The 18,334-nt window shown below is 33.6% G+C and overlaps 1 protein-coding gene across 1 annotated transcript; it reads left to right on the top strand.

Annotated features, from left to right (window-relative positions):
* Positions 1–3,935: 3,935 nt before the first annotated feature.
* Positions 3,936–12,761, top strand: LOC126716066 (disease resistance protein At4g27190-like). Its single transcript, XM_050417013.1, has 2 exons — positions 3,936–4,872; positions 10,475–12,761. The coding sequence occupies exons 1-2, from the start codon at positions 4,113–4,115 to the stop codon at positions 12,472–12,474; spliced, it is 2,760 nt and encodes a 919-aa protein (XP_050272970.1). The 5' UTR covers positions 3,936–4,112; the 3' UTR covers positions 12,475–12,761.
* Positions 12,762–18,334: the final 5,573 nt, after the last annotated feature.

Genomic DNA, 18,334 nt, shown 5'->3' with positions numbered 1-18,334 from the left:
GCATAAGCATTACAACATGTCCATGCATCAATACTTCCTATGCTTTGTGACTTAGTTTGGTTGTTTGCTTTTTAATTGTGTTGGTTGAAATGTGTTTGTTTATTTTTGCATTCTATTGTTTATTCCTTTTTGTTGTTTTTTATCAATCTTTTCCTTCTTACGTGTCAAAAATCCAAAAATCACATAAAAAGTAGAAAATCAAAAAGTTTGATCGACATTGTTGAGTTTTGTCTCAAAACTTGTTTTGCCTTGTACCTTTGTGCTAATGGCTTTGTGTATATATGAGCATAGCTTGTTTCTTTGCACTCTTATCACTGTGGAAGAAATCTTGAAATCTATGTGGCTGTTATAAATAGATCTTCAAACTTGTCATGAATGATTAATGAATGGTTATGTTGATCTTGAGACATGCATAGACTTGTGCTTATATATCTTCCCACTCTTTATTTTTGTTTTTGCTAAAAAGAGCTCACCAAAAGTAAATCTCCAAATGAAAAGAGATATTGAGCTGCAAAAGCCTGTTGCACATACTAGTATTGGACTAGGAAAAAGGGAAAGCGACCAAGAATTAAAGTGAATGATTATTCAAAAAGCCAAAGGCTATCTCATCAAGGTGAAATATCAAATATCACTCTCACAATGAGAGGTGATTGTCTCAAAAGGATCAAAAAGATCAAATATTGTGATTGAAAGTGGAATCAAATGTAAAGCTCCATATTATGTAATCAAGTCTTGTGGGAGGTCATATATGCATACTTCTATAATTGAGATGGGTCACATGATCTAGTGTTAATTGTGTATGCCTTGGTTGAATTGATCATTGAAGCTTCACATTAGACAAAGGACTATCTCATTGTTGATACTCACACACAACACACAAGTTTATGTTCAATGAATGTCGTATTCATTTGTGTGATTGTACTTGATAAAATGTGTTTTCACATGCTCAATCTTTGTTGATTCAAGCACAAAAAGATTTTTGAGTGTTTTAGGTGTTTTTGGAAAGTATTTTGTTCTTCAAAAACTGAAAAATTCAAAAACAGTGTTGCCTGTTTTGGCGACTCAGTCGCGGGTAAGTCAAGTCGCATGCCTCAGTCGCGTGCTCACGTGTCAGATTTGGCGACTTGTTTGCGAATGGAAGGTCCAGTCGCGAGGGGTACACAGAGATTTTTGCGGCTCAGCTCACGACTCCCTCGCGAGTGAGACTTCCAGTCGCGAAAAACACTTAGAAATTTTTCAAAACTTTTGGCTTGAAGTGTATGGATGGAGATAGGGGGAGTTTTTTGTTTTGGAGCTTTAGATTGTATCTAAGTGCTTCACATTGTACTTCTTTTTTGGCTTATGATGTATTTATTTTGATGTCTTTATTTTTTATGAGTTGTATATGTTAGGGGGAGACATTATGTTTTTATTTCTGTTTCTTGTTTCACATTGTGCTACATTGGCTATTGATTTATATTTATGAGGTTATTCAGGATATATGTCTTTTATTTTATGTTATGTGAAATCAAGAATTTATTTTGTTTTACTTGTATTTTCCACACATATGTTTATGTATTTGTTGAGTGTTTCAAGAATATACAGGTTAATTCAGTTGTGCTACTGTCTACACTTGCAACTGATAGATAGTAGTTATGTTGAATTGTTTTTTGTTGGGCTATTTTATTGTAATGGGCTGTTTTTTGTAACTTTGAGCATTTTGTATTATTATGTGTTTTGTCATGGATTGCCAAAGGGGGAGTTTGTTAGGTTCTGAGGAATTAGGAACTAATGTACTAGAACTTCATTATGTATATGTTGGCAAACCATGATCAAAACATTCAATATAGATTTAGGCTACTCAAAATGTGTTTATGTGTAAAGTTGGAATTGAGTGTATTGCAGGATTTAATGTGTAAATCTGCAAAGCTCGATCGATCGAAAATTAGACTTAATCGATCGAAGCTCATGCAGATTGTTTTTCTGCAGAATTTTCCAACTCAAGCCCAAGCCAATATGAAGTGTAGGGTTTTATGTTTTACCTTAATTATAAAAGGGAAAATCCTAACCACGTTTTAAGGTTGTTGTTTATGCTATGTATGTGAATCTCTTGTGAGATTTAGAGGTATTTGCCTTCATACATACTTAGGGTTATCAAGATCATGATTGATGTCGAGAGCTTGGTGATCGTTTCAGTTGTTGTATAAAGAGCTTAAAGTAAAATACAAGTGGGAGTACTTGTGGTTGTTGTAAATCCAAGAAAAAAGTAGTTCGTGGACTCGGAGCTGTCACGTGGTCGTGGTAGTAAGTTTTCTACTGGAGGTAGCAATAGGATATTAGTGGTCTAAGTCGTTACTGTAAAACTTCAATTCTTTCATAGTGGATCTGGTTTACCTTGAGGATAGCTAGGTTAAATCCTCCCCAGGTTTTTTACCGGTTTGGTTTTCCCTGGATTATCATATCGTTGTATTCTTTATTTTCCGCATTGTTTACTTGATATGATATACTTGTATTAACCTAGTTTTGAATAATTTACCTACGTAATCACTTGATTAAATATCTAGGTTAATCAACTTGTGTTTTAAAGGGTTTAAAAACGTACATAGTTCATATTTGTTTTTTTAATGCATTTTAAACTTATATATTTTAAATTAAAATAATTATTATTTCAATAATTGAATCAATGATTGATTAAATTTTTCTTAACAATTTAATAGTAGGTCAAAGGATTTACCCTTCGACAGTTCCATTTGAAACACTTCCAACAAAGAAGTGTCTTAAATTACAAAATACTTCACAATCAATCGATTTAAATTATAATAAAATTCTTGACAATTAATGATTCATTGGTAGTGGTACTACTCATCGACTATTGAATGATTAACTTCTTTTTCTACCCTCCCTTATCTTCATCAAGAAAAAAAATTCTGTCATGGTCCACCATTCCAATAATTGGATTTTGCCACATGTGGTGAAGGAAAAAAAAAAAAAAAATTCTGTAATGGTCCACCGTCCCAATAATTCTGTAATACCTATTTACTATTTTTAGTCAACATTATCATGTCTTTGTCCTTATCTTCACCAATTGTCTGCGTATAACTAGCATGAGCATCTCCATACCTGTTTACTGTTTCTAGTCAAAATCATCATGTCTACTGACCATATCTTCACGAGTTGTGTTAAGACCACCAAATATTGCGTAACTTTGTGCCACAATTTGTTACATAATAAGTTGTGATTGGTGAAGAAATATCTGTAGTAGTGTTGGAAAAAATTCTATATAACTGTAAATAAATTTCAGAAAGCATAGCGGGATAGATTCTGAATAAATTTTAAGTGAAAACCGTTTCTCCTTAAAGGAAAAAACTAGAGGATAAATTTTGAATAATTTTACTGTATTAAATAGAGATTACAATATTTAGAAATATAACTTAAGTAAAGAAAAACTCTATTTTTCTTTTCACTCACTCCTCTCTTTCTCATTGTATATTTTCTCTTACCCTCTCTATTTTTCTTTTTTCTTTTGCTTGCTCTCATTGATGTAATTCTTCAAGATTGCACCAGTCCTCGCACTTTGGGACTTCCCTCTTTCATTCTACCCCAAATGGCCAAATGGCCCTTCCCTTTTATTTCTTTCATCTTTTCTTCTCTTCTTCCTTCCACACTCTTTACATCAAATCACAATAAATACAAGCCACTTTCTCTGACTTAGCTTCAACTAAAATCTCTTTCTTCAAGTCATTGCCCGAATGGCCTTAATGCATCAGCCCCTTAGTTTCTTTTCTCTTCTTCTTCTCAGTGTGTCCAACACGCTTAAGCCAACCAATCCCAATAACTCAGGCTGACTTTTGTACATAATGAAGAAAAGTTAAGAAACATGAAAGACAAGTGGGCTGGACCATGGTGCGGTGCACCCAACATGTAGGCTATGTAGGGACACCTTCACCAATCACAATTCTTGAGTTATGATACAAAATTATTTCATTTTCTGTGATTCCAGCATTTTCCTATCTTCACCAATCGTCTGCTTATAACTACTAAGATCAAAGAGACAGAGAGAGAGATCTCAAAAGAAGAACAAGAAGAAGCAGGCAAATAATAATAACAAGTGTTGGGAGAGACTAGGTGTGGCAATGGCGGAGTATAATAATGAACAAAACCCAGGTCAAGCTGGATCCGCTCGCTACGTTGACTGCCTTCTCAAGCCTGAACTGCACCTTAAGAGTCAGACTCAAACTCAGAGACCTCCTTCTATTACTAACCCACCTCAACACCAACCCTCCGATTTCACAGACTCTACAGACGAAAGAGATCACATGTCTGACTACGATGCAGCCGCTACAAATTTCAAACGCCGTCCAAGTGGCCGTCCATGTGGATCTAAAAACAAACCGAAGCTACCCATAATCGTAACACGGGAGAGTGCGAACGAGCTTCGATCACATGTGGTCGAGGTGTCGAACGGAGCGGACATTGTCGAGAGCTTGTCGAATTACGCGAGGAAAAAACAGAGAGGGGTTTGTGTGTTGAGTGGATCTGGGTTAGTGGTGAATGTTACGCTGAAACAACCTTCGGAGAATAGTCCGGTGACAATACATGGTCGGTTCGAGATTCTTTCCGTGACGGGATTCTTGTTACCACCTCCTGCCCCGCCTGGTCTCGGAGGGTTGTCGATATGTTTGGCTGGTGGACAAGGACAAGTGGTTGGGGGAAGTGTGGCTGGTCCTTTGGTTGCTTCGGGTCCGGTGGCTTTAATGGTTGCTTCGTTTGCAAACGCTGCGTATGAAAGATTACCTTTGGATAATCTAGAAGAAGGTGGTGCTGTGCAAGTCCAACCCACTGTGTCACAGTTTTCAGGAGTCACTGGAGGAGCTGGATTGAAAGAGTTGGTTGGTAGGTATCCTTATCCCAAATTTCTAGTGAGACTGTTTCATGAACTCGAACTTGCAGTATATTGCTTTGGGGGGGGGGGGGGGGGGGGGGGGGGGGGGGGGGTGTAATTATAGATTTTCAAATTTCAAAATATTTTTGATCCATCCCCATGTCCCTATTGTGTTGCATCTGTATCCTGTATAGGGTATTTAAGTTTCATGGTAGGAAAGTGTATTGGCACTTTTTGGGCAATTGAGAATTTGTAGCATCAAATTCAATCTTGGTATGCCCCTAGTTGCTAAGGTTAATTATTGTTGCATATAGCTAGTTGTATCTAACTTGTAATTCGTGCACAATTTCAATTATAATTGTGAAATGGTGAAAGTAAAACATGATTTTACAATTTTAATTAAAATTGTATTTTCAACATGTGTGTATGTACACATTATGTGTGATAATCATTGCTCATTCACTAAACATAGACTTATGTTTGGAGTTCCAAACAAATGTTCATAATTCCCTTATTATTTTGGAAAGTCTTAAAAAAAATTCCCAAGAAAGTCTCATGCTTGTGTAGAGAAATGCACAATAAGAGGCTTGTAAGATCCAGCCAGTGCTAATGAATTACATTTTTTTTTTTGAAGCAGTGCTAATGAATTACATTAAACATTTGAGTCTGAAAAGTTGGTGCAGCAATTTTGAATCTATTGTAGGTATCTGATGGCTTCGGCAAAATTTCAACCTTTAGATTTTGTTTGTTTTGACATAAATTTTTTTCCATTGAAAAATGGTTTTAGTTAGGAAAAATGCTTATTTTTCGGTTTTTGGTTGTGAAACTGAAAATCTGAACGTATTTCCTGCATTTGGCTGGTACAAAAAGTGATAAATTTTTCTACATCATAACCTCCTTTAAAAAAACATATATACGAACTGCTCAACAATCTCAACGAATTATCAATTACAACTCAAGCATCTAATTGAATATCACAAATTTCACGCCCAAACACATTGATAAAATTCACATAAATATTCATAATTACATATATAATTCACATAAATTATGCCAATACATATGCCATGAAAATTAAAGATAAATAGGAATTAAATTGAGAGTTTGAGATAGTGACGGGGGACAAATAGGGGAATTTGTTTACATGTGGTGGGTTATTAAGGAAGATTTATGGAAATAGGATTTAGAGTTGTCGAAAGGGGGTTTGGTTTACCTCTAGTACATTTTTAACTAGAATATCCTTTTATTTTAATGAGAGACATCCACATCATCCACCAACTTTATAAAATGTGGAAATCAAAACTCACACTTGTCATTATATATTTAAAACAAAAGAACATGTCCAGTTAAAAAAAATACTTGAAGTAAGCCAAACCCATTAAAAAATTAGTTATGAGGTTGTGTTAGGAATTAAAAGATGGTTTTATGAGTTATTTGATGGCTATTTAGTATGTTGGGTTAAGATAGCTTGATACTGGTTAATTAATTCAATTACCTAAATTGATTAATTAGGTCAAATTACATGCAAATTATGGAGGCACCAACAAATTACCAAAAATACTAAATGCAGTGAAAAATAAATTAGACACGATGATTTATTGATAAATAGGGAAAACCTCGTAAGGCAAAAACTCTATCGGATGATTTAAAGGTCATCACTCCTAAAAATCCACTAATCAATAATCAAGTGATTACAAATATAAGAAATCTCACCAACTACCCTTGGCCTATCCCGAAATACCAACTTACAGTTGAACCTTCGCTCCAATATTCAATTGGACTTGATCTTGTACTAGCCTTCTTTCCCTTAATGCACAAACCTTCAATTTATGACTAGCCCTTTGCATGGATCCCAAGTACGTGACTAACTTTAATAACTTGAACAAATGTTGTTGGCTGCAAAATTCTTCATTTCATCAACAATGAAGATCTGGAAGCATTCGATTACAAAACCCTATAACGTACAAACGCAGTAGCTTCACACAGAGAACATAAGTCTCTTAGTCTCTATATCCATATATGACGGCCTTTAAAATAAGATTTATATATATCTTGGGTTGTGAAAAAAGAAACCCCAAAAAATATTCAAGATTGGGCCAAATTTCAGAGCTGAAAATTCTGAAATCGTAATTCTTGATAGATTAAACTGCTGTCGGACTATCTATCGAGCTTCACATTAAGTCTCGATAGTAGGCATCTGTCGAGCTATCTGTCAAGACTTAATGAACAGCTTTTCTTCACTTGTTTCTTGGACCAATCTTCATGACTTTAATACTTGACTTGAACAACATGTTTCTTAAAGTACTAAACCTATTTTAGATCTACCCAATTACAAGTAAAATGCATTTTGTCAAAAGATTAGCCAATTACAACAAAATATGACCCTAACATAATATAATTAAATATTTGAGATTTTAGGGTTTTGATTGGTAAAAGAGAGGTTTTTATGGTGTTTAGGGGTTATATGAACAATACCACAAGAAGAAGAAGGAACCTATGAGTCAACTTGTCTCTATACTCAAAATATTCAATAATTTATTAATCAACTCCATCTCTTTTGAATACATTGAGCACAAATATATGTAAAGACACTTTTTTGTACTAGTTTTCCCACCATTCAATATTTCAACTTGTAGCCTTTTATTTTAACTAGCCGCGAACCCGCACGTTGCGCGTGATAATTATTTTTATAGTAGTTTTATTAAAAAAAAATTACGATTTAAACTAATCTAATAATGAGTAATGTATTTCGTAATTATATTTTTATTTATTATAGGAACAATCATAAATGTAATATAAGAACAATCCAAAACACCAAAAAAACGTAAACTAAAAAAAATTAATAAAACTTAACAATGATTAATTGAACCAATATTAGGATAAAATTTTGTTTTTGATAATCTATTAAGGTTATTTTTTTTTTGTAGAAATTATAATTTCAGCCACCCAAAACATATTATCAAATAAACAATTATTAGCACAATTTAAGAATTAAATTTCTATACAAGCATTGTTATAAAATAATAATAATAAAAATAAAATTGCAAAAGTTAAAATTTGTCACCTATCCAATTATTTTCGTTTGGCTAATCTTTGCTTATCTTTAAATGAATGGCATTATATAGTACTTCTAATACAACTATTAAGAGTACATTGTCCACCACAAAGGATTAGAAAATAAACAAAAATTAGTAAAGTCTCATAGTTTAACATCTAAATTGAGCACTATAAAAAATCATGCTATGTAATAGAATAAATTCCAAATTATCCAAATCATGCTATGCAATAGAATAATATTACATTTTTATATGCTATATTTAATTCTTTAGAACACAATAGGATAACATTTAACAATCAAAGAGAATTAAAAAAAAAAAAAAAAAAAAACAACAACAACAACAACAATTTAAAAAACAAAACTATATCGCATTAACCCAAAATAGAGTTTTAAAGAATATAAATAATTATCAACCTAAAGTAGAGATGCAAGAAAAATAAATAAATAAATCCACCAAAAAATTTAGAGAGAGAGAGAACCATTTTTTTCCTGAGGGAAAACTATGTATAGAATAGAAGAGATAGTGACAAATTTATAGTAAGAGGGTATGAATAAGAAGAGACAAAAATAAAAGAAGATGAAGGGAAAAATGAAGAATGATATTAATGTAGAGAATAGTAGGGAGATGAAAAGGTAAGGGAGAGAGAAAGATTGAAGAAGTAGTGGGGAGATGAAATGGTAAGGGAGAGAGAAATGTTGGAAAATGGTAAATATTAAAAAAATAAATGTTAAAAAAAATTATAGGAAAATTTGAAAAAAAAAAAAAAAAAAAAACCCTAAAGCTTGAAAGGCTTCAACGTTGTGTTTTTTTTTTTTTTTTTTTTTTTTTTTTTTTTTTCCTTTCCTTTAAGCTGAAAAGACTCACACAAAACCCTAAAGCTGAACTAAAAGGGTTTTGGGTTGGACTTGATAGTGGAACTAAATAAATAAGAGGTGGACTGGATTAATTATACGAATTTATTATAGGGTGATAGTGGAAGTAAATAAATAAGTAGTGGGCTGGATTTATTATAGGATGATAGTCGAAGTAAATAAATAAGTAGTGGATTGCATTTATAGGACTGGAAATTGTAAAAAACCATTTTAAAATTGTAGGAAAAATTATATTTATTAAAAAAAAAAATGACGTGGCAGTTGATGTGGCGCAACGTAAGAGCAGCAGCATTAAACGTTACGTTTCAGCTTTTAGTAATATATAGATTAATGTTATCCTAATCCCAAATTAGTCTATCTCTCTTGAAGTATACAAAGTATGATCATAATCACTCATCTTGAATACAATTCTTATATCAATACATCCATAAAAATATACCAAATCAAAACATATCCACGAAGATGCTTTGCAAACAAACAAAATGTCATATCAATCGTTACTTAATAATGATTAATCTATATATATAATAATAGGTGAAGCAGAGAGAAAATCCAATTAGATTTCAATTGGATTCTCAATTTTGTGCCACTTGTCCTAACCAAAACTCAAAAAAAAATTTAATTAGATTATAAATTTGACTTCAATTTTGTGTCATCACTGTCATGTATCTTATCTAAATTTTCTAATTTTTGTGACCAAATAAATGATGCATTAACATTTAACACGGAAGCCAATAAAACCACAATAATAATGCTCATTGGCCTAAGTAAAAACATCTTACCTGCACACTTTCATGGAGATTATAAATTGGACTCCAATTTTGTGTCATGTATCTTATCTAAATTTTCTAATTTTTGTGCCCAAATAAATGATGCATTAACATTTAACACGGAAGCCAAGAAAACCACAATAATAATACTCATTGGCCTAAGCAAGAACATCTCACCTGCACACTTTTATGGGTGATCTCAATAGAGTCTGGAGCTCTTCTAATCTCACAACCAGAACCAAGGAGTCCAACGAGAAAGACTATAAAAGTAAAACATCATCTCCTCCTAATTCCATATCTTCATCCCATGTCTCCTCCTCTCTCAACCTCTACCAACTAGATCCACACACTGCCCTCTCCTCCTCCTTACGGATTTTTTAGAGAAAGGCCGGGTTCAAACACAATGTTCAATCCCACTCTTCCTTGCTTCACACTCTCATACATTAGCACTTCATTGGCGCCTCCAAGAAGATTCCAAGCTCAATGATTAGTTCTTATTTTTTAATACTTTTTAGTGTGTTTGGATTAAGATTTTGTTAATTTGTTAAAAGTGACAAAAATATAATCATATATATTATATTAAGTTGAAGTTTAATTTTAGAATTCAAATTGAATCAAATTAATTTCTAATTGTAGTTTAATTTTGTGCTATGTGTCCAATTTGATTTTTAAATGTTGGTGTTAAGTTACTTCCATTCATAATGCTCAATGTGGAAATTGAATCTACTAAGATAAACATCTTATCATCATAATTGTTAATAATTCCGTGCGTTAGCACGGACTACATGCTAGTTTGACTAATTAGAAAACAATTTGTTGTTGATAATCTATTAAAATTATTTTCTTTGTAAAAACTGCACATGAAGTATAAATTAATTAACTTGAAATCCTTTTCGTTTTTTTGTTTTGTAGAAGATAAAAGTGAAAAACAAATAACGCCAGAGCCTCATGTTACGGTGTTCGATGTAAAAGCAGTTGAGATAACTGATTCAAGTGAACAAAAGAAATTTGAAATTGAAGAAATTGGGAACGAAGTTTCACAAACAAGACAGCCAGGGGGTATACTGGTTGACGAAATGCAAGCATCAAGTACTCTGAAACCTCAAGGAGTAATGTTTGATGTTGAAGCAGTTAATATGGTTAAATTTAGTGGACAGATGGATTCCAAGATTGAAGAAATTGGGAACGAAGCTTCACTAACAAGACAACTAGGGTGTATACAGGTTGAGGAAATGCAACCGCAAGCAATAAGTACTCAAGGAGTGGAGTTTGATGTTGGAGCAGTTAAAATTCTTAAATCTAGTGGGCAAATGGAATCTCAAATTGAAGGAGTTGAGATGGAACCGGAAGCACGTGAGCAACATGGATTATTTCTTAGGCAGGGTGGTTTAGGATTAACTATGTCGCCTAAGGATGAGGATTGGAATAACTCCAAAGAGATTTACTTTATGGACAATGAGTTGTCCGTTTTACCTGAGAACCCAAGGTGCCCCAATCTGTCAGCTTTGTTCCTTCCAAGAAACTACAAATTGAGAACGATTCCTCCCTCATTTTTCGATTACATGCCAGCCCTTCAAATCCTGAACTTATCCAGAACTGGTATCAAGTCATTGCCTGATTCCGTTGTCAGATTGGTAAGCCTCAAAAGACTCTTTCTAAATGATTGTCATCGTCTCATGATGTTGTCGCCAAAAGTTGGAGATCTCGAGCAGCTTGAGGTTCTTGATCTTGGAGGGGCAAAGATTATGGATTTACCTGAGGAGATTAAGAAGTTAACTAATCTGACGTGTTTGGAAGTTTCATTTTATGGATGTACGAGTGATGGTAGGAGAGACATGGAATCAAATGCAGTGGTTCCTTGTGGGGTAATTTGTTCATTGTCTCAGTTAGAGGAGTTGAATCTTGATGTGAATCCAGATGACAAGCGGTGGTATGCATGTGTGGAAGATATTGTTCATGAAGTATGTACCTTAAAGAGGTTGGAAACTCTTAAATTCTATTTTCCAAAGGTGGATCTTTTAAGGCACTTTCAGTGGAATAGCCCATCATTATCACATTTTGGATTTACTGTTGGTCACCATGTCCAACGCATTATGTCTCGAGTCCCTCCTGATGTTGAGTTTGAGCTGGAACGATGGGAGAGATGCTTGAAATACATAAACGGTGTGGGTGTCCCTAGGGATATTAAGAATGTTCTCCAACATGTGACTGCATTTTTCTTGGACAGGCATGCGACTATTAAGAAGCTATCTGATTTTGGGATTAGAAATATGAAGCAACTAAAATGCTGTGTCGTGGGGGAATGTAATGAGCTTCAAGTGATTGTAGATGCAGCAGATGCTTATGGAGAAGATGATATCAGTGAAATAGTATCTAGTTCATATGATGCTGAAAGAAATATTTTTGGATCACTTGAATACCTGTATATATATTATATGAAGAGTTTAAGGAGCATATGGGAGGGTTTAGTGCAGCAGAATTCTTTATTTCTTCTTAAGTTCTTGACATTGCGCACATGTCCCCAGTTGACCACTATTTTCACACAAGGGTTGCTTGGTAACCTATGCAACTTAGAAGAGCTCAAAGTTGAAGACTGCCCCTCCATCAAAAGCGTAGTAAGCTGTGAAATCCCTGCTGGGGATAGAACCTCTTTTTTTCTCCCAAATTTGAAAAGAATTTCACTTCATTACATGCCTGCATTAGTTAGCATCTCTAGTGGTTTACACATTGCTCCAAAGTTAGAATGGTTGAGTTTTTATAATTGCCCAGATCTTAAGAATCCATTGATTGATGAAATCTCTAGTCAAGATTTGAAGAAGATAAAGGGTGAGAGGAGTTGGTGGGAAGCATTGGAGTGGAGCGACGGTCGTCCTGGCTATTTGGATGAAATATTTGTTCAGATTGACATATAGGATTGCTGAGCACTCGAAAAATTCCCTAATCAAAATTAGTCTGGTCATTCCCTTATGCAAGCTCATTGGTTCTATGTCAATGATGTATTGGAGCTGGGGCATCCATGGACCACTTTCTATTTGCTCTGCTCGTAATCCAATAGCAGCTATCAGCTATGTACGTATCTTTCATTGAATATAGTCGCTCTTGCCTGATGTATCTTTCTTCTGATATTTGTGAAAAAATATGTAGTGTGGATGTATCTTTCTCCAACCAGTTTAGTCAGCCATCTCATGGTTAACTAATTTTCCTTTTCCCTCTTATCTTCACGAAGGTATTTAATATCAAATGATACCATGTTAGTGATATTAAAATTCAATAAGTATAAGACATGTCAACAAAAAATAACTACCTTATTAATAATTGAAAGACATTTCAGTGGATAGTTATTTTTGTACACATATCTGTTATTTATTGAATTTTGATACGGATGACACGATATCATTTTATACAAAATATTTTTTTCTTATCTTCACCTAAGAAGGAAATCTGTTATAGCCCATCATTGCTCTTACCCACTGTGTTAAATAATTTGTGTAATAAATGCTACTCTTGCTACATGTATCATTCTCCAACTTGGTATTTCTCAAACAAACTCATATATCTATTGTTAGTCACAAAAATGTCGTCTCTATCTTCTCCAATTGTCTGCTTCTGGTTACCTCTCCTTTTTTTTTTCTCTTTTGATGTGTACTGTGTAATAACATAAAGCGAGAAAAAAAAAAAAAAAAAAAAATTCTCTAAACTCCAACTTCATTGAATCACTTCCCTATTTTTTTACCCTCTAAAATCTTCATGGGGATTTATTATGGCACTACCGAAGAGGCCAAAATCAATCCCCTTCTCCCATTCGCTGAGAAGTTTATTATCAAAATTCCACAGACCCCGTTGCAATCTTGTGACAGCTCTCTCATCTACCAGAACTTGAACAAGAATAGACTGTCCCCCACTTCAATGATTTTCATGAGCGTTCTTTCTGGCTCCATGCTCTGCTAGTAGTTGCTTTTACCGCTCGTCTGTTGTAGGGTTTTTTGGCGAGGAAACTCCCTATCAAACTCAAACGGCATTCCTCAATTTTCTTCATCGTATTTCGTTAGCGATCTTAGTGTTTTCCTCCTCATTGTCAGTTAGGGACTTGGTTTGAAGCTTTGTAACTACATTAGGATCAATTTGCATAGGCCACAATTTTTAGAATTATAGTTAAAGGATTAAATTATAATTTCCTTAAAGCTTAAATTTTTGGCATAATTTGACCAGCCATTTAAAAAATAATAATTTATTGTTAATTTGATGAAAAATTTCAGGGAAGGGGAAAAAGTGTACGTTATTGAAAGATAAAGAGAAGATATTACTACATTTTAATCTAATAGGTAACATTGATCATGGAAAGTGCTATTTACCCCTAAAAATATACACTATTTTAAGAAAATTTTAATTCTTTTATAATAATAAAAAATAATTTTTTTTTTTTTTTGAGAAACAAACACACACAAGGGAAAGGGAAATGAGTTCTAACACAAAGGTACACTATAACTTCACTCAAAAGCTATGGAGAGAAGTTAGAACTTACAATTTAGAGAATGTAGAGTTTATTTTAGAGTAACTCTCAAATACTTCTTTCTCTATCTCGCTCTCTCCTTTGATTTCTAAGCTCAAACCCCTTTAACCCATAACCTCAAACTTTCACTCTTCGATCCGAGGCCCATGAAGGATCTATATGGCACGTGGAAAAGAGATTTATGAAGGTGGAGGTCTAACAATCGAAGATTGGAGTGGGTGATAATGTGGCTGCGCGTGGATATTTGGAGGCACATCATGAACACGGGTGTGGGTTTGTTAATTCACATTTGGGTATGTGTTGGTTGTGTAGAGCGTAGGCCTGTGTATATGGGTTTGTGATATGCGTGGGTGTGTATTTTTTTTGTGTATACGTGGATGGGACTGTAGCTTGTACATTGTGTATTAGTTGAAATATTGTGTGTGTTTGAATGTGGGGAGAATATGAAGTGAATGAGCATGTAGTATGGAGAGCAAATTATTTGATGAAAATACTAAGAGATTAAATGAGTATTCTGATATTGCTTGTCTATTTTCTTCTCTTGATTTGCTGGCTTTAATTGGGTCAGCTTCTCTCTGTTTTTGGTTGGTTCTGTTGCTCTATTATTTGTTGTGACGTTCCTCTGGAATGGAAATTTTGGGTATTACTGTATTAGAGATGAACCGGAGAGGCAACCTATCATATTGACGATGTTATAGACAAATGTTGGGTATATTTCAACAATTTACTGATGTGATAAAGTAAAATGAACAAAACACGTATCTAAAATTAAACAATAACACAAAATAGATATGATAGACAAAAGTAATAGACAAATACTGAATATGAATAATAAGAAATCTGCAAACAATTAAAGACTCAAAGACCAGATGCTTGAAAGGATGAACAATGAGATCAAGTCTTGTGTTTTACACAATCTCTTTAAAGCAGATTTCGCCCCTCACACTTTCTCTGTGGTGCTTTGAGACTCGTGGATGTCTGCCTCCCAGGATAAAATGATCAAACAGCACAAAGATGAAGCACTTAGGGTCATGCTCTACGAACTACTCAATGCCTCTTTCTCTCTCTTTGACACGAATGAAAAAAAATCTCACTGGGAGAGTTTTCTAAGAAAAAAAGTTTTTTTTTTTTTTTTTTTTTTTTTTTTTTTTTTTTTTTTTTTATGAATGAGGGACAATGAAACTATACGTGACTTCAAACTGAAATACTGTTTTAGAGATTACTGCTGTGCACAGACTTTGACTCAATAATAAAATAATAAAATATTATTAATAATTGGATAAGTGGGCCTAATCCACACATGCCTAAAGCCTAACCCAATATCCAGCCTAAAGCTTATATTTTCTATTATTTCCAATGTGGGACTCAAGGATTTTCACTACTTATAATAACATCTTTAAGTGAATATAGAACACATCAATTTCTTATTCACTCCATGCTACTATTTTTCCAACAATCCCCCACATGAATAGAAATTGATAAAGCACAATGCAAATGACAATGCAGACACAGAGAGAGTAGAAGAAAAGTTACTGTATCGGGAGAAGTAGCTTGTGGCTTTGAACTTTCCTTTGTGAAAGACTATTGGATATACTAGCTAACCAGTGAACATGATGTCTTGAACTGTTCAGCTGTTTATGTATAACAAGACAATAGAATTCAAACAGCTCCTTTTCGGACATTTTTCGATTCTTATAGTTGTGTTCATTTCGGCCCTGAACATATCCTAGTAAATTCATGAAATACTCTAGGGAATTTAGCCTTAAAAACTCTCATGGAAGCAGGCCCACCTCACACTCATATAGGTGATTCTTATTAAGAGTATCCCGCTATACCCCACTCGGAATTCCAAGATATAAGAATCATTAAAAGCAAAGCTTATCCTGAACATCGCTTATAGGCATCACTATTTCATCATAGGAATGGGAGGGAGATGTTATCTCCATAGTGATAAAAAATAGTCTCCACGATTCGGTTGTCCCTTTGAACCTAGATTTTGGGATCTCCAGTTAGCTAGGTTGGGTTGCCATCCCGAAGACTTTTAAATAATAGGCTTTAACCCCATTCCCCTTGATGAGCAGTTTACTTGCTCTCTACTCAAACTTTTGGTTAACGGATCCGCTATATTCTCTTTCGACTGTATAAAGTCAATGGAAATAATTCCATTAGAGAGCAACTACCTCACGGTATTATGTCTTCGACATATATGTCGAGACTTACCATTGTACATATGACTTTGTGCCCTACCAATAGCTGATTTGCTATCACAATGTATACAAATAGAGGGCACAGGTTTCATCCACATTGGCATATCCTCTAGGAAATGACGAAGCCACTCTGCTTCTTCTCTTGCTTTGTCCAATGCGATAAATTCTGATGGACTTGTCCTATGAACATAACCATTTAAATGAACATAAATTACATGGACTTCTCTTGCTTTGTCCAATGCCATTTAAATGGTTATGATTTTGAGAATCTTAGGAACTCTATAAAAGAAATAAAATGACCTTTTTTGATTGGGCAAATTCATTTTGTTTCTTTTTTTCTTAGTTTTTTTTTTTTCGCTTGTATGACATAATCCTCAATTTTTTCCCCTCTTTATTTATTTATTTATGAACATCTAAATGAGAAGTGGACATTTTAAATGTTTTTCTGTCGTACACTTTACTCATCAAATAAATGAAGACTTTAGTTTTCTTATTAAGTAACGAAAACACAAGGAAATATGCTAAACATGAAAAGTTAAAAAAAGTTAAAAAAAAAAAAAAAAAAAAGGTTGCCTCTTTTCTAAAAAGAAAATTAGTACAATTACTTTAAAGTTTTGGCATGGTGAATTAATAGAATATCCATCCATAACGACATGGTGAAAACCTTTTATTGCCATAGCTCAAATTGCTTTGGACATTGAAATTTTAAGCATGTCAGGCATCAGCCATTACCATTCATATTGATAAATGATATCTCGAAGGAATATTTTATGGAGACAAAAATTCCTGTTATTTAGTATATCGTCATACCCAAGGTTTGTTTGTTTTTGTTTTCCGTTTTTTTTTTTTTTTTTTTTTTTAAATAATTTTTTTCTTACAAGGCTTCTATGATTACCAAGCAGGTTAAATCAACAAAACTACGTAGCGTGGAATTGTTTATTTCCAATTGCTTATTTGCATAATATTTATCAAAAGATATAATTTTTTGTAACTTTTATTTTAAATATGTTACATAAAGCTAAAAGCTAATTTATTTCAAATTATCTAAAAGCTAGAATATTATATATATATATGCAAAAAAGCGGAGACAAAATAATGAAAAACTTTTTTCAACAATTCGCACACGCAGACATAGAGGACCAATAGCGTAATTTGCTTTCAGACCTAAATTTTGGAGGCATAATAGAGTGTTGGGTCGGTCACAAAACTCACAACCCACATGTCCTTTTGCCTCAACTCAAATGTCACCTATTGCATTGGAAAACGCTCGTTCTTGAATAATAATAACTAGTCGCTAACCCGTGCGATGCACGGGATAGTTAAACAAAATTTATACATATTCACTTTTATTGGTACAATCATTTGAAAATAATTCTAACTAATACACTTAAAAGGGTTAGTAATTTATAGTACTTACCCCCCACTATTAGTATACAGACACTAAGTGCGGTCGTCGTTGCCCTTTGAAAGAACCTTCCCCAATTGGACCCTATCAAAAAAAAAAAAAAAAAAAAACACCCAATTAACAAAATTGATCCAAAAGGGTCTAAAAAACACACAAAATCAATTCAAAAAACAAAAATATGAGACAAAGTAATTACTTTCCGCTGCCAATGAAATCGTCTTTTGTATTGCTTTTCCAAACTACAGCACTTATCTCTCTAAAACCTTCAATTAACGAAAACACAAACTTCTCTTGGAATACCGGAGTATTATGACCATCTATATACACATACACAAAAAACAAAATCAGCATAACTCACTATAACTCTATAGAAGCCTAAAAAATATAAAGAGAAATTAAAGGGGTTGAATTTGATATTTATGTTTTGAGAATGAGAGTTTGCAGAAATTATGGTTTTATATTTCTTAACTTGAGAGAGGGGTAAGATTGCTAGGGTTTTATTTTTTAACTTGAGAGAGGGGTAAGGTTGCTAGGGTTTTGAGGTGTTATAATGTTTTTATTTTTTTTTTAATTGTGCTGACGTGGAAAATTGTGGTGCTAGCAGAGGCTTCGGTTTTATATATATATATATAGATGATGATGATGGAAGT

The sequence above is a fragment of the Quercus robur genome, chromosome 2 (genome assembly GCF_932294415.1).
Source record: "Quercus robur chromosome 2, dhQueRobu3.1, whole genome shotgun sequence".
NCBI classification, from domain to species: domain Eukaryota; kingdom Viridiplantae; phylum Streptophyta; class Magnoliopsida; order Fagales; family Fagaceae; genus Quercus; species Quercus robur.
The sequence above is the reverse complement of the archived record's forward strand: the minus strand, read 5'-3'. Positions and strand labels throughout refer to the sequence as shown.

What these genes read in the sequence shown, in the direction of transcription:
- LOC126716066 (XM_050417013.1), top strand. Translation starts at nt 4,113, where the DNA reads ATGGCGGAGTATAATAATGAACAAAACCCAGGTCAAGCTGGATCCGCT. An exon ending in TGGATTGAAAGAGTTGGTTG is followed by an intron (nt 4,873 to 10,474) that starts GTAGGTATCCTT and finishes TTTGTTTTGTAG; the next exon opens with AAGATAAAAGTGAAAAACAA.